We start from the raw sequence: 17,984 nt of genomic DNA on the forward strand, positions 1-17,984 counted from the left end.
CCATTTCTTCTGAAAATTTAGATGATTTGATGGTTCCATGTTCTATCTGAGGTGGTTGAGAACATGGGTTTTTTTCTGAATAGGGGCCAGAGATCAAAAAGGCAAGTTTGGATACAACGTTTAAATTTTAAAAAATGCAATCAAATACTTCTTGAGACTTTAAAATAAGGATAATTCAAACAAATTAAATTATGAAAAACTGAAAAACACTTGACAGTTGCAAGCCTATATGTCTCCAGCAAATCTACGCTAGTATCTGTTTGTTCTATGCCCCTTCATTCTTGTCCTGTTCATCATGAGGAGTGAAATAGGCATAAGCAGAAGTTTTCTATGGTATTCACACCAGTAACCGAAAGTATTTGTCTGTTCATTTTCCACTAGAAGTGAAAGAATACTGAGTGATTTGTATACTTAGAATGCAATTTACTGTTTCAAGATAAAGTGAAATAGATATAGAGAAAGGTCCTTATCTTGTTCATCCACACAAAGCTCAGGGAGGTATTCACCTCATTTGAAAGAATGTTATAAAGCAAGTGATGCATTACTGACCAACACAGTGTGGTATCGACTGCCATCTTCCATCTTTGCACACGAGTTCGTCTGCATCCTGAATTACATAATTGTCTTGACAGATAACAGATACCTTTTCTCCATCCCGAAAATTTATTGTCGTTGCCATATTCTGAGCATTGGGAATCTGAGGTGGAGGTGGGCATGACTGCATTTGTACTTCTAGAAATATTAAAATTTGATTTCTTGATTAAGACCAGAAGTTGAAAATACTAAAAAGAAAACTAAACAGAAAATCCGATAATAATGTGTCATAAATGATCAAGTAATAATGTTATGTTTAAATATGTTATAGTCTTTAGCTTGTAGAGAACTTTAATATATCATACATTGTTTATATTCTCATGGACTTAATGGTAGTATCTTCCTTTTATTCCTTCTGTGATAAATCTTGCATCATTTATGTAAAACTTATTTTAATGATTTCTAACCATTGCTATGTACTAACTGAATTTTCTACTCAGTAACAGGCACAAAATAAATACTGACATTTTACAGCTATCCATAACCAATGTATTGTGATTGGATGCAAACCTTTACAAGATGTGGAATGGAAAATAATTAGCCACAGTAAGAATTGCATGTAGTAATGATCAATTATTTGATACAGTTTTCTGGCCAAGATATGAATTAGATATGGTCACTAGTGATTTATAGTGTGTTGCTTAAAGTTCAAAACTCTCTGGAGAGACTGTTTACTAGCTTGCTGACACTGTTTAGACATATACAGATTGATGAAATGCACCTTGTTTAATGGATTAGCCTGACTTTAGTTCTATGACCAGCAAGGTATACAAGATTTCTTTGCAAACTTGAGTTTGAGCTCCCATAAAGCTGAGATACCTCACATGTATTGTGGTGGTTCATAATCTGAAGACAAAGCATATCCTGTTCAGCTGAGGGAATATTCTGGATGACTATACCTGGAGGCTTTTGGACCTCTCTATGATACCTTGATTTTCCTTTCTCCTGCGATGTGTTTATTTGACTAAAGACCTTATGTGAGTGTACACCGGGAAATCTTTGTGAGTCCTTTCAATTATCTGGTATTTTGTATTCAATTCAGAGAAATAGTTGAGTGAATATAATTTGTTCATGCTGAATAATATTGTCACATTTTCTATTTCTTTTTTTTTTTAATTTAAAAATGTCTTTAATGTTTATTAATTTAGAGAGAGAGAGACAGAGTGAAAGCAGGGAAGGGGCAGAGAGAAAGGAAGACACAGAATCCCAAGCTGCCTCAAGGCTCAGAGCTATGAGCTGTCAGCACAGGCCCAACGCAGGGCTCAAACTGAGATCATGACCTGGGTCAAAGTCAGGCAATAAACCGACTGAGCCACCCAGGTGCCCTGTCATAGTTTCTCCTTCCATCTTTAGATAGATGTAGGAGTATTTTATATTCAATCAAAAGGGTTTTTTTTCTTATTTCTGTTTTAAATATCTTGGCATATTTTTTCAATATATCCTCAAGGATTTACTTTCTTCTATATTTGCTGTGTAACCGTTTTTGTCCATATAATCTTAATTAGTACCTCATTTTGATATATTTTGCCAGAGGCTGGTCTGGCAACTAAATCTCCCTTCTGCAAATCCTCTGTTTATGCTTTTTTAAAAGCTTGTTTTTATTTTTTCCATTTTATTTTATTACTTCTATTTTACTTTATTTTTATATTTTAAAAATTATTTTGTATTTTTTGCAGCTCTTTGTATAACAATCAATACACAAAAAAGTTGATAAAATAGAATAAAGTTATTTAGGAAAAAATAAATATTCGGACATTACGCAACAAAATTTTCAATGACGGGTCAAAGAAGAAAGGCCCAAGGAAACATTAGGAAACATTTCATAGAATTCAATGAAAATGAAATGTATATAAAATTTTTGACACTGCTTTAGAGGGAAATGAAGATAATCCTTAAAAAGTAAGATGGTGTAAATCCAAGTTTTAGTTTTCTACCTGAAGAAATAAAAACAGTAAAATTAAAATAAAAGGAATTAGAAAGAAAACAGTTAAGCCCACAGAAGAGAGACAATAGAGAAACACAAATAGAAAAAAAAGTGAATGTTAATAAGGCTAAAAAATAGAAGAGAGAGTAAGTGGAGAAAATCGAGTGTTAAAATTGGTTATGTGGAAATGTTAATGAAATTGAAGAAAAAATTCCAGGAAGAATAATCAATATAAAAGAGAGAAGTATCAATATTAAGAACAAAAGAAGTAATATCAGCAAAANCTCCATCCCGAAAATTTATTGTCGTTGCCATATTCTGAGCATTGGGAATCTGAGGTGGAGGTGGGCATGACTGCATTTGTACTTCTAGAAATATTAAAATTTGATTTCTTGATTAAGACCAGAAGTTGAAAATACTAAAAAGAAAACTAAACAGAAAATCCGATAATAATGTGTCATAAATGATCAAGTAATAATGTTATGTTTAAATATGTTATAGTCTTTAGCTTGTAGAGAACTTTAATATATCATACATTGTTTATATTCTCATGGACTTAATGGTAGTATCTTCCTTTTATTCCTTCTGTGATAAATCTTGCCTCATTTATGTAAAACTTATTTTAATGATTTCTAACCATTGCTATGTACTAACTGAATTTTCTACTCAGTAACAGGCACAAAATAAATACTGACATTTTACAGCTATCCATAACCAATGTATTGTGATTGGATGCAAACCTTTACAAGATGTGGAATGGAAAATAATTAGCCACAGTAAGAATTGCATGTAGTAATGATCAATTATTTGATACAGTTTTCTGGCCAAGATATGAATTAGATATGGTCACTAGTGATTTATAGTGTGTTGCTTAAAGTTCAAAACTCTCTGGAGAGACTGTTTACTAGCTTGCTGACACTGTTTAGACATATACAGATTGATGAAATGCACCTTGTTTAATGGATTAGCCTGACTTTAGTTCTATGACCAGCAAGGTATACAAGATTTCTTTGCAAACTTGAGTTTGAGCTCCCATAAAGCTGAGATACCTCACATGTATTGTGGTGGTTCATAATCTGAAGACAAAGCATATCCTGTTCAGCTGAGGGAAGATTCTGGATGACTATACCTGGAGGCTTTTGGACCTCTCTATGATACCTTGATTTTCCTTTCTCCTGCGATGTGTTTATTTGACTAAAGACCTTATGTGAGTGTACACCGGGAAATCTTTGTGAGTCCTTTCAATTATCTGGTATTTTGTATTCAATTCAGAGAAATAGTTGAGTGAATATAATTTGTTCATGCTGAATAATATTGTCACATTTTCTATTTCTTTTTTTTTTTAATTTAAAAATGTCTTTAATGTTTATTAATTTAGAGAGAGAGAGACAGAGTGAAAGCAGGGAAGGGGCAGAGAGAAAGGAAGACACAGAATCCCAAGCTGCCTCAAGGCTCAGAGCTATGAGCTGTCAGCACAGGCCCAACGCAGGGCTCAAACTGAGATCATGACCTGGGTCAAAGTCAGGCAATAAACCGACTGAGCCACCCAGGTGCCCTGTCATAGTTTCTCCTTCCATCTTTAGATAGATGTAGGAGTATTTTATATTCAATCAAAAGGGTTTTTTTTCTTATTTCTGTTTTAAATATCTTGGCATATTTTTTCAATATATCCTCAAGGATTTACTTTCTTCTATATTTGCTGTGTAACCGTTTTTGTCCATATAATCTTAATTAGTACCTCATTTTGATATATTTTGCCAGAGGCTGGTCTGGCAACTAAATCTCCCTTCTGCAAATCCTCTGTTTATGCTTTTTTAAAAGCTTGTTTTTATTTTTTCCATTTTATTTTATTACTTCTATTTTACTTTATTTTTATATTTTAAAAATTATTTTGTATTTTTTGCAGCTCTNAGGGCTCAAACTGAGATCATGACCTGGGTCAAAGTCAGGCAATAAACCGACTGAGCCACCCAGGTGCCCTGTCATAGTTTCTCCTTCCATCTTTAGATAGATGTAGGAGTATTTTATATTCAATCAAAAGGGTTTTTTTTCTTATTTCTGTTTTAAATATCTTGGCATATTTTTTCAATATATCCTCAAGGATTTACTTTCTTCTATATTTGCTGTGTAACCGTTTTTGTCCATATAATCTTAATTAGTACCTCATTTTGATATATTTTGCCAGAGGCTGGTCTGGCAACTAAATCTCCCTTCTGCAAATCCTCTGTTTATGCTTTTTTAAAAGCTTGTTTTTATTTTTTCCATTTTATTTTATTACTTCTATTTTACTTTATTTTTATATTTTAAAAATTATTTTGTATTTTTTGCAGCTCTTTGTATAACAATCAATACACAAAAAAGTTGATAAAATAGAATAAAGTTATTTAGGAAAAAATAAATATTCGGACATTACGCAACAAAATTTTCAATGACGGGTCAAAGAAGAAAGGCCCAAGGAAACATTAGGAAACATTTCATAGAATTCAATGAAAATGAAATGTATATAAAATTTTTGACACTGCTTTAGAGGGAAATGAAGATAATCCTTAAAAAGTAAGATGGTGTAAATCCAAGTTTTAGTTTTCTACCTGAAGAAATAAAAACAGTAAAATTAAAATAAAAGGAATTAGAAAGAAAACAGTTAAGCCCACAGAAGAGAGACAATAGAGAAACACAAATAGAAAAAAAAGTGAATGTTAATAAGGCTAAAAAATAGAAGAGAGAGTAAGTGGAGAAAATCGAGTGTTAAAATTGGTTATGTGGAAATGTTAATGAAATTGAAGAAAAAATTCCAGGAAGAATAATCAATATAAAAGAGAGAAGTATCAATATTAAGAACAAAAGAAGTAATATCAGCAAAAAACTATATAATTAAAAGAAAATAGAATATGCAGGGAATGTTAGCAATAATTGAACACCAATTCGATAAATTAGTGACTTCTTGAAAAATACAACTTCCTTTCATTAAAAAAAGAAAATAAGAAAAAAAGATTATTTCTTTACTTATTGAAGAAATTGAATTCTTCATAAAGAAAGCTTCCAAAAACAAATTATATATCAGATGACTTTGCATGTAAATGCTATCTATCATTTAAGGTAAAAATAATAAAATAATAAGTGAAATTATATTTATGTCTATATATGCATTTATATATATATATATATTTGTCAGTTTATGTTATGAGGCCACACTAATACTGATAACAAAACTTGGGAGAGGCATTAAAAGAAAAAGCATGTTCCTCCTAATCCTCCTGTACATGCAAATATATGGTATTTGTCCTTCTCTGCCTGACTTATTTCCCTCAGCATAACACCCTCAAGATCCATCCATGTAGCTACACATGGCCAGATTTCATTGTTTCTCATTGCCATGTAGTATTCCATCGTATAGATAAACCACATCTTCATGATCCATTCATCTGTTGAAGGACAGAGGACCATGGGGGAGAAGAAGGGGGAAAATAGTGGGGGAGAGGGAGAGAGGCAAACCATGAGACACTCTTGAATGCTGAGAACTAACTGAGGACTGATGGGTGTGTGTGGGGGAGGGAGGAGATGGCATGGAGGAGGGCACCTGTGGGGATGAACACTGGGTATTATATGGAAACCAACTTGACAATAAATTATTTGTAAAAAAGAAATTTAAAAAAATTTTTAAAAAAGCATGTATAGATTAATATCCTCTTGAGCATTCACACAAAACTTCTTAAAACAATGTCAGCAAATCGAGTTTTGAAAATATAATAATGTTAACACAGAAATGAGAGATTTGGTCAACATTTAAAAAGTTACATATATAATTCACTATATTAACAGAGTTAAGAAAACCATATTATCCTATCAAGAGATACTTAAAATGTATTTACAAATCTCCAACATGGGTTGATCATAAAATTTCTCACTCGGCTAAATAAGAATAGAGGGAATAGTTTCCTTAAACTGATAAAGGGCATCTACAAAAACCCTAAATTGACATTATAATTGCAATACAATGTGCAATATCCACTCTCTGTGGTCAGGAATAGGACAAAAATGTGTCTTCTCATCACTTCCTTTCAACAGTTTACTGGAGGTCCTAACCAATACAATGAGATAAAATAAAAAGTAAACTGGTAAAAATAAAATCCTGGAGTAGCATTGATATAATTGCTTACACAAAATTGCAACAGATCAACGAAACAATACCTTAAATGGAAAATACAGCTTAGTAGAGTGTCAGACTATAAAATCAATATGCACAAACCAAGTGTAAGGGCAAACGCATAAAAAGATCCCGAATTCTTCTCCTCCCACAGACACACTGAATCTACAGGTACACAGGCAACAATATCCAGTGGAAAGACCTGAAAACCAGCTGAAGCGCTCCTGCACAACAGACAGTAAGCGGGCCACACTGACATGCGCAGGAGAGTCAGGAGCACAGTCTGGAACGAGCCCCCTCCCCTGGCAGGGCTGCACACATTCAGGAGGCGTCTCACTGATCCAGAACTTCTCCCTGAGGAGTAAGGGGTTTGCTCCCCACATTAAAAGCCCAAACCCTGGGAACGGAAACAGGAAGATGAGCCCCCAAAATGTCTGCCTTTGAAAACCAACAGGGCTCACATCCCAAAGATCCAAAGGGCTGTAGAGAACTGAGATACATTTCTTAAAAAAATGTTGAAAAATATTTATTTTTTACAGAGAGAGTGTGGTGGGAGAGGGGCAGAGAGAGAGGGAGACACAGAATCTGAAGCAGGCTCCAGCCTCCAAGCTGCTTGCACAGAGCTCAACAAACAGGGGCTCAAACCCACAAACTGTGAGATCCTGACCTGGGCTGAAGTCAGATGATTAACAGACTGAGCCACCCAGGCATCAAACGGGATACTTTTCTCAAAGAGCTTGCACCCAGACTCACTACCCCCAGGGGCCCTATGCGAAAGAACAGTCTGAGAAACACCTAGACATATGAGGAGGAGATTCATTTGCTCATCTTAAAGCATCTGCTTGAGGGGCAGGCGTCTGTTGGGACTCTCTCCGGGATGGGGGTGCTGGCAGGGGCCATTTCCACATGTTCCCTCTACCTTGATGGCAGCGGTGGGCGCAGTCCGGCCCAGTGCTCTCCTGTGGCTTCATCAATGCCGGTGAGCGTGCCCCAGCCCCGCATTCTCCTGCCTCCTTAAAGTCGGCCAGCAGGCTCAGTCCACAGAGGGGACACTCCTTGACCCCCAGGCTCTAGTGGCCAGAAGGACTTGCATTTCTGGGGCCTGCAGGCCTGGAAGATTCAGAGACAGAACTCTTGGTGGGCCACTACCTCCAGGGCCCTACACAGCAGCCTGAAACACACGCTCCGGCTTTCTGGGGAAAAGGCCTAGTTATTTGTCTTAGAATGTTAGCTTGAGGTGCGGACTTCAGATTTGCCTCATATCTGGAGGCCACTGAAGTGCTCTCAGGGAATGTGGCCCAGGGGGATGCCATCTTTGTGCTCTCCTCAGCCTCACGGGAAACCAAACCACTAATTCTTAAGGATACCTGATCAGATGTTAATTTATGGCCATCAAGTTTCTGGGTGGTTTGTTGGATAGCTGACAAAGCACTGATGCAATTAACATTTAGAAATGATGTTTTGTTACTTTCTAAATTCCCTTCCAGCTTAAAAGTTATTTGTAAAAATAAATTGCTAAATGTATTAAAAAGATGCCAAAATACTGCTTTAGCAACTTAGGAAGAAATAGAATATTATTTTGAAAATACTATAAACAAGAGCTTACCTGTGCAGCTTAGTTTAGGATCCCATCTTCCATTTATGCATGTTGAGTGTTTCTGTTCTAATTTTCCTTTGCATCTGTAACTTACGTTCTCATTATGATCAAATTCGATCTCATATGGATTTGTCTCATGTAGAGGTAAGTTGAATTTACACTTCTCAAGTTCATTCGTTGCTAGAAAATTAAAATATTGCCTTGAAAAGACTAATTGTAAGAATCAAAGCAACTAAAGGAAAAAAATAGCTTACACTCCATACTATAACAAAATTAGAACTTAGGCCCATAAAACCCACAACCAAGTTATTCCTGATCATATTGCACGTGATGGGCTATTTATTATGTCTGAACTTAATTCCCATGTCCGTTCTTTGAAATTTCAGAGAAAATGTCTGTCATAAATATATTCTGCACTTTGGGGATTAGAAAAGCAGAAGTGGCTCACGTTTTTGGATGATCTATATACTGAAGAGTCATCACCGGATTAAATTTGGTCTCCTGTTTATCTGAGGAATTAGAATATATGAAGTTGCTAGTTTAAATATATTTTTCAAAAAAATGTTTTTTTACTGATAGTAATTTAATAAATACATCTAAGATGTATTATGTAAAATGTGAGTACTTCAGTAGATCTTTTGCAATATCTCTAAAATGGGACAAATACTTGGACTAAGAAATCAGGTGCTTCAAGTCACACCTTGTTTGATGTATATACTTGTACAATCTTTGAAAAGCTATTTTATAGACCAGGTCTACCTATAATTCAATAATATTATAAGAGTAAATTTTATTGCCTCTAATATAACAACTTTTTATACAACTACATCCTTCAAAAATTCACTGAAGATTGAAGTACTTTGTGGATTTGATAAAATATCAGTTGATGNGTAAGCATTATAATTTAAAACCTGATTTTTATCAAGCATATATCTAAATTTCAAAATTATGTTTGCAAATATCGTGTTTACAATAAAAACATGACATTTCATCGACTGTCTATTTGAGAAGTGTCTTCTCACCAATGCACTGAGGAAGTTGGGTCCATAGTCCACTTATACATGTAATTGATTTTTTTCCAATCATTGTGAATTCTTCTCTGCAACTGAACTCCACTGAATCTCCATGGTGATAGGGAGGGTCAGAAGTCTCAACAGCGTACCCATATTCAAGTTCAGGTATCTCTCCACATGTACTCTCCACCTCTGTGAAAAGTTTCGAAAAATATGCTTATTTATAAAATACTATTTGCATGCTTCTATAAATACAAAAGGTTGCTTTATTTTAAATATTATTATTTTTATACATTACCAATACAAATCGGCAAGTCTGTCCATTGTCCATCAACACACTGAATTTTATTAAAACCCTTCATCAAGAATCTAGGATTACACACATATTCCACCAAATCATTGTGTTCATAGTTTTCTTTCTGCGTTTCGTTAACTTTCCCGTTAAGGAGTTGAGGAGGTGAAGAACACTGTTTTGTTTGTTCTACAGGAGAAATAGTGTGTAAATAGTGGTCAAATGGTCTATTTTGCAACTTAAAAAAGTAGAAAAATGGAGAGATTTTTTCTTTAATTAATTATATAATTTATAATATAATTTATTGTAGCCTTATTAAACCATGAAAACCAAATGATGCTCATGCTAGAAACATGTTTCCCAGTTCTTTTACCAAAATTTTTATTTTAGACTGAGAGAGAGAGGATGAGTGTGGGAGAGGGGCAGAGGAGTGGAGACAGAGAGNAGTCAGTCATCCAAGACTTGCTCATCCAAAGTGAAATGAAGTCCATCAATCAGGCTTGTTTCCTGGCCCCGCCCTGACTGCTTCCTTTGACTGACTTTTACTCCTAACAGAGAGGGTCTGCAGCTCACCCACCCTTTGGCATATTAATTTCTTGTTGCTGCATTTGAAACAGCCTGAGAAATCCTTAGAAGCTTTGAGAGAGGCAAGATTCCTATAGGGATGTAGCAAGTGGGTGTTTTCTTATCTTTATCTGTTTTCCAGGGCCTGAAAACAAGAGTGCCACATAAAACAAAAATGACATCTATGCAGATATGGTTCTATTTTCCTGGCCGTTAACACTCAGATTTAAATCATATGAAAAACTGCAAGTAAAATTTAGGCTTCACACTTAAAAACAATGTTAATATTAGGGATAGAAAGGGTGATAAAACTCTTGCTAGTTTATATTTTTCCTTTGTAGAATGTAAGCATTATAATTTAAAACCTGATTTTTATCAAGCATATATCTAAATTTCAAAATTATGTTTGCAAATATCGTGTTTACAATAAAAACATGACATTTCATCGACTGTCTATTTGAGAAGTGTCTTCTCACCAATGCACTGAGGAAGTTGGGTCCATAGTCCACTTATACATGTAATTGATTTTTTTCCAATCATTGTGAATTCTTCTCTGCAACTGAACTCCACTGAATCTCCATGGTGATAGGGAGGGTCAGAAGTCTCAACAGCGTACCCATATTCAAGTTCAGGTATCTCTCCACATGTACTCTCCACCTCTGTGAAAAGTTTCGAAAAATATGCTTATTTATAAAATACTATTTGCATGCTTCTATAAATACAAAAGGTTGCTTTATTTTAAATATTATTATTTTTATACATTACCAATACAAATCGGCAAGTCTGTCCATTGTCCATCAACACACTGAATTTTATTAAAACCCTTCATCAAGAATCTAGGATTACACACATATTCCACCAAATCATTGTGTTCATAGTTTTCTTTCTGTTTTTCGTTAACTTTCCCGTTAAGGAGTTGAGGAGGTGGAGAACACCGTTTTGTTTGTTCTACAGGAGAAATAGTGTGTAAATAGTGGCCAAAAGATCTATGTTGCAACTTAAAAAAGTAGAAAAATGGAGAGATTTTTTTCTTTAATTAGTTATATAATTTATAATATAATTTATTGTAGCCTTCTTAAACAATGAAAACCAAATGGTGCTCATACCAGAAACATGTTTCCCAGTTCTTTTATCAAAATTTTTATTTTAGACTGAGAGAGAGAGGATGAGTGTGGGAGAGGGGCAGAGGAGTGGAGAGAGAGAGAGAGAGAGAGAGAGAATCTTAAGCAGGCTCTAGGTTCAGCATGGAACCAAACATGGGGTTCAATCCCATGACCCAGGGATCACGACCTGAGCAGAAGTCAAGAGTGAGATGTTCGACCGACTGAGCCAACCAGGCACCCCAACCCAGTTCTATTTCTTACACTGAACTAGCATATTGGAAGTATATTTAAATCCAGAACACATGTTTAATAATCTAGATAGTCTAAAGATGTATGCAAACCAATGAATAAATATGCTCATTTAAATGTAACAAGATTCATATACCAGGGAAACATTTTACCAAAACTGTTTGAAAAAGATGCCATCATTTGAGGCTAGCATTTTATCAACATATTTTAACTTTGATTAAGCCATACATGTGATTGGATTGAGTGAATTAACTATAAATTTCTTGAATATTGTTTAGACACCCGATGAAAGTTGAGGTAAGGCCCATGCCGTACAAAGTGCCCAATAGTAACAGTGGAATTGTAGTCAAAAGGAAAAGTAACAAATGTGTAAGGCATTGTACGTGAATCCTTGGATACTACCACTGCATATTTTAAGAAACAAGTGGAGATTAATTACTTAAATAAGAAAATCTGAGACATCTATTACCCAACACATGTCCTGGCTTAATGCATTAGATACAGACACCCACACTTGAAGCCAACAGAAGATGAAGAGTGAAAAACAAAAACAAAAACAGGAACCTTGATATCAAAAATCCTATTTCTTGTTTTAGCAACTGGAAGATAAATATTCACCTTTACATGTTGGAAGACTAGGGGACCATCCAAAGTCATAACACTGAACTGAATCGGGTCCAACTCTTTTGAGTCTTTGTGTGCAGAAGAATTTCAACACATCGCCGACTTTATATTTGTCTTTTTTCGGCTGAGCATTTAAGGTATTTTCTATTTCAGGAATCTTGCATTCTATTTCTATAAAGAAGTTCGAATAATTTAGTGAGAATATATCATTAATCTTGCCAAAGTAAATTTTATATGTGTCTTATAATAATGAGGTGCTGGATACTCCTTATACTGAGGAGCAACAGAAAATTTTACATTTTAGGTTTTATACGCCTTCTATATTCATCGAGGACCCTGAGAAATATTAAGGCATTGAAGAACGAAAAGCGTATTCTGAAAATGTATTTGTAGGCTCAACTTGATTATACTAGATCGGATTTTATAACTGACATTTATAAAATAAATATTTTATTATTGTACACTCCCAGAACAGAAAAGTATTCTCTCACATTAAAAAAAAAAAACCCTGATGCTACAATTTTAAAATTGCACTCAAATAAGAATTGGTATTATGTTTGATGTAAATATATTTGGAGAACCAGAACACACAAGAGACATTTCTAATAGTGTCTAAGAAACTATTAAAATAGCTTAGTTTATATTTTATTATATTATTATATTTTATATTGCATTATTAAAGAAATCAACCTGAAAAATGAAACAAAATAAATAACCATGTTCAAGGCCAAATAGCTAGACATAGTCTAGGTGTCTTGAATACTTATATAATGTACAATTATCTATTGTTATTAAACCTATACTTTATACTATCTATTAATAAATTGTTGATTATTCTGATTCAATTTAAGAATGCGTAAAATTATCCCTTCACATTTGGCAAGTTTGTGACATTTGTGACATTCCTAAATAAAAATATGCTACATTCCTATGTAAAAAAATTCCTTTTTTTGGTTTGGAATCCACCTATCTTACTAATTAATTTATAAAATTAAGCTGGAATTTAAGTATTATAATTATACTAAAAACAAAAAAACAGTCCTTTAAAATCTAGAGCCTTAGTGAATATGAAGACATTTTACAGATGAGGAAGAGTGAATGAAGCTGCAAGTAAGCTTGGCTGTTGCCCTAAGATACATGTTTAGCCAGCTGAGGGAATTGGCATTTGCTAGAACCTGACCATGCTGACTTCACTGGACTCACTTATACTTCCTCATCCTTCAGTCATTTACTTCTCTCCACATCTAGGAGAACATTCATTCCAAAATGTTTTCTTCTCCCAATTCTCTGGGTCCTCTATTTTGCTATCTACTCTGCCGTCTATTCCTCTTCTACCTGACACCTAAACGTTGGGATGCTTCATGGCTTGGTCTTTAGCTCTCTTCTCTTTGGATTCTGTATTCTTTTCCAATTTCATATCCACGTTTCTGCGGTGACAATTCCCGATATGTATCTCCTGGCTAACCCACATATCAACTCTGTAGTTTACACATCCAGTTTTGATTGTCCACGGGCAGCTCAACCATAATGTGCTCAAATCAACAGTTGGGATGTTCCTCCCAAAGGGCTCTCCCTTCTGTCAGCACCACCTTACCAAAATGCACTGCCATTTACCTGCTTGCTATGAAAAAAAATTTAAAACAAGCCAGTGAGTCCTTTGATTATTACTCTTTCTTACATAAAATATTTAGCAATATAATTTGTGTTTTCCACCAACAGAACAGATTTTGAATGCGTTCTGCTTTGTATCACATCAGCCATCATCTATCCCAGTTCTAATACTTATTCATGCTTAAACTCCTGAATCGTCTCTTGCCCACCACAATCACAGATTATGGGGGAAAAACTTTTCAAAAAACTAAATAAAATTCTATCATTTCATTCCTTAAGATTCCTTTATGGCTTTTTATCAATCATAAAAGTAATCTAACTGCTGATATGCCTGGAAAATAACCTGAGTAATCTCATATCCAGGCTTAGTTCATAAAATTCTCGCACATCTGGAGTAGAATCTGCTTACCCTGATTTTTCTCAAATATTGTTCTGTTATCAAAGTTTTGCACATAGTGTTCCCTGTACATGGAACACTCTATAACCACTCAAGTTTTCCACAGATTAAGTCCTACTCTTAATGCTGGAAAATAGTGGATTAGCAAACTTGAAAGAGATTCATAGAATAGTCCACAGAACTTGTCCAAGTCAGAAAATAAAGAGCTTCACTCAGGGCCTGCAGAAATTAACACTCAAGGCAGAAGGTATAAAAGCAGAAACTCAGGAGCAAAATAGCTGAGGAAATTGTAAGAAACTATAATTTTGCTTTTCTTATACCACACACTGGAAGAAGCCAGTGTTAAATACTATGAAAGCCTGCATTTAGAATAACAAACACAGTTAAACTTTGTTTACAAATCTATCATGTATATGGCCCATAGGAAACACTAATGAACTGTGATAAATAGAGATTATTGTCTTTGGGCTTTCAAATACCCTCTTCTCCAAGTTTACACTGAATCAGAAATCGACACCCTTATTTTATTTTATTTTTTAAATTATTTTTTTATAGTTTATTGTAAAGTTGGTTTCCATATAACACCCAGTGCTCATCCCAACAACTGCTCTCCTCCATGCCCATCACGCATTTTCCCCTCTTCCCCACCATTCATCAACCCTGTTTGTTCTCAGTATTTAAGAATCTCCTATGGTTTGTCTACCTCCCTCTCCTTAACTACTTTTTCCCCTTCTCCTCACCTATGGTCTTCTGTTAAGTTTCTCCTGTTCCACATATGAGTGAAAACATATGGTAACTGTCCTTCTCTGTCTGACTTACTTAGCTTAGGATACAACCTCAAGTTTCATCCGTGTTGCTACAAATGGCCAGATTTCATTCTTTCTCATTGCCATGTAGTATTCCATTGTACAGATGAACCCCATCTTCTTGATCCATTCATCAGTTGATGGACATTTAGGCTGTGTCCATGATTTGGCTATTGTTGAAAGTGCTGCTATGAACATTGGGGTACATGTGCCCTATCCATCAGCACTCCTGTATCCCTTGGGTAAATTCCTAGCAGTGCTATTCCTGGGTCATAAAGGGAGTTCTATCGTTAATCTTTTTGAGAAAAAAGATTTGAAAAAAAATACCTGGAAAAATGGCACTTACCATAACATATTGGTTTATGAGACCAACCATCATTACCACACACTATTGAACCTCCACGCCCATCTTGGCTTTCGTATCCATCGTCGCATTCATAGTCCAGCTTGTCATTGAGTTTAAACCATGTGCCATTGCTTTTGGCCTTGGCATTCTCAAATACTGGCTGGTCACAAGATTCTAATGCATAACAGAATTGAAGATTCCATTTCTAATATTATTTAATGGGTGACGTAATTAATCCCATCTCAAAAGGGTGGAAAAGCTTGATCAGTTAGCTTGTGCTACTAAATTCAGTATCATACTAAAATAATCTAAGAATACCCGTGATACATCATTTTCTTGAAAATTACTCAAAATGAAAAAATGTTTTTACATTTCATTTTCCTTATTGCTTAATAGTCTGAAAAATTTTTTCTAAGAACACTTTTCTCAATCGTTTATGCTTATATGTTCATGCCATTCTTGTACTAAAATAGGCTGTAACAGATGTGTCATACTTTTTGTAGGAGCACAATAGGGTTTTGTGAACTAAGATGTCAGACTCATTAAGAATGTGACAAAATGCCAGACAAAAATGGATTAGTTGAATAGGATTCGTTATCAAAACTGCAAGTAAGTTTTTAAACATTCTCTAAGACTCTACTTTAAAACATAATAATTTCTAAAGCTCACATGCTGATTTACTTCCTCAAATATTTTCATAATGGCCTTATATTTTTTTAAACTCACCAAGATTGAATGGAGAGATAACTATTTTTTATAGTTATAAAAAGTAAGGTGTTAAAAGTTTTAAATTTTGCTAATAGTATGTTAATAAAGATTTAAGCAATTCATCTCAATTTTTATACTTTGTTACGTAGCCAGTTACCTTAAAGCAAAACTAGACCAGTGAAAACAGACAGAGAGAAAGAGAGAGGGAGACAGAATAGGATTTAGTATCAAATGACTTTGATAGGGGAGCCACTTTTATCAATTTTTTCTGTGGCTAGTGCTCATAATGAGCATGGAAATTGAAAATAAAATAAGGAGGGGCACCTGGGTGGCTTAGTCGGTTAAGCTCCGACTTCTGCTCAGGTCACAATCTCATGGTTCATGGGTTGGAGCCCCACATCGGGCTCTTTCCTGACGGCTCAGAGCCTGGAGCCTGCTTCAGATTCTGTGTCTCCCTCTCTCTCTGTCCCTCCCCCACCTGTGCTCTCTCTCTCTCTCTCTCTCAAAAATAATGTGTTTCAAAAACTTTTTTAAAGAAATAAAGTAAAATAAGTAAATGCAAACAGTAGAAATGGATATTCAAATATCTATTTCACTTAAAGTGGATATGGTCATCAGTTCAAAAGTATCACTATGTAGCTTTGGAGTATAAGATAAACTGAGGAAATTGTTCTTAGAGAATCTTCGTAAACTTTAGGGACAGGAAAATATGTCCACACAGCTGTATTTGGTGCTATCTAGAAGCATTTCTGTCTCTACTAACTAGAGGTTTATGAAGATTTTCTAAGGGAGATGTTTTAAAAATGAACTTACCTTCAATTGTCAAACTTAAAAATTCTACAGGTTAAATTAGAATTCTGCACTATGGACTCAGATCTTCACTTACAAACATAATTTGTATGTCTAGCAACAAAGATTCTACTATCAAGGTCTGATCACCAAAAACCAGGAACAATAGGCATAAAGGTGTCAGCCACAAATAAATGAGTTTTCAGGAGACTACACATAAGGCTCCCTAACCAGTTTCCAAATTACAGGATGTTTTAAAGTGGAAAATAATGTAAACTGAAAGATGTGCTGGTATTAACCTGTAAGTGATTACTCTTAAGAGGCAAAAAATTACATCTGTTTTCATTTATTTTTTCAAATGGGAACCATGTAAGCCCCACCCCCAGAAAAGAATTAACTTAGAGTAAACTTTTGTTCTACGGTCATCAGGATAATGACTAGGGACATGATAAATTACTCACTAATACATGTGGGTTGAGGTGACCATCCACTTTTCAGACATGTAATTGTTCCTGAAGGTTTACCATCTGGTGTTACATATCCTTGTTTACACTGATACTGTGTTTCTGTGTTTATGGAATATGTTTGTTCATATTCAGAAAAAAATCCATTTTCAATTGTTATCTCTGATTTTGAACAGATTTCTGAAAGGCAGAAAGTACAAAGAAAAGATAAACATATACATAAATATTTTTATAGATTCAATATAGCAATATGAAAATGAGGAGTCATTTATAAATGAAAGCCTGGAAAAATCAAATCATTCAAATTTTTATGACAACAAAAATAAACTACAAAGATATTAAAGCAAGATAGTTTATTAAATTTTTTGTGGAATAAAGTACGATTTAGAATACTCAGAACCCCTTCTAGGAAATATGTAGGAATTCATTTGTCTAATGGATCCTGAGTTCTACAGCATGTCAGAGCTCCAGGCACTTGGGTTTTTTAATTTAATTTAATTTAATTTTTTAATGTTTTATTTACTTCTGAGAGAGAGAGAGGGAGAGAGAGAGCATGAGCAGGGGAGGGTCAGAGAGAGACAGAGACACAGAATCTGAAACAGGATCAAGGCTCTGAGCTAGTTGTCAGCACAGAGTCCGACGAGGGGCTCCAACCCAGGAGCCGTGAGATCATGACCGGAGCTGAAGTCAGACGCTTAACCCACTGAGCCGCATAGGCGCCCCTTCAGGCACTTGTTTTAAATTTTGCCGACTCGGGAT

At 34.8% G+C, this 17,984-nt stretch overlaps 1 protein-coding gene across 1 annotated transcript; it reads right to left on the reverse strand.

Moving 5' to 3' along the window:
• Window positions 1-3: 3 nt before the first annotated feature.
• LOC144240649 (complement factor H-like) lies at window positions 4-17,405 on the reverse strand (the record flags this gene model as incomplete). Its single annotated transcript, XM_077775018.1, has 8 exons — window positions 4-75; window positions 550-732; window positions 8,269-8,439; window positions 10,605-10,787; window positions 10,894-11,076; window positions 12,099-12,275; window positions 15,265-15,438; window positions 17,223-17,405. Coding segments are annotated over 8 exons (1,326 nt in total), but the record flags the coding sequence as incomplete, so codon positions are not given.
• Window positions 17,406-17,984: the final 579 nt, after the last annotated feature.

Source organism: Crocuta crocuta, unplaced genomic scaffold (genome assembly GCF_008692635.1).
Source record: "Crocuta crocuta isolate KB4526 unplaced genomic scaffold, BGI_CrCroc_1.0 scaffold2043, whole genome shotgun sequence".
In the NCBI taxonomy this organism is placed as follows: Eukaryota; Metazoa; Chordata; class Mammalia; order Carnivora; family Hyaenidae; genus Crocuta; species Crocuta crocuta.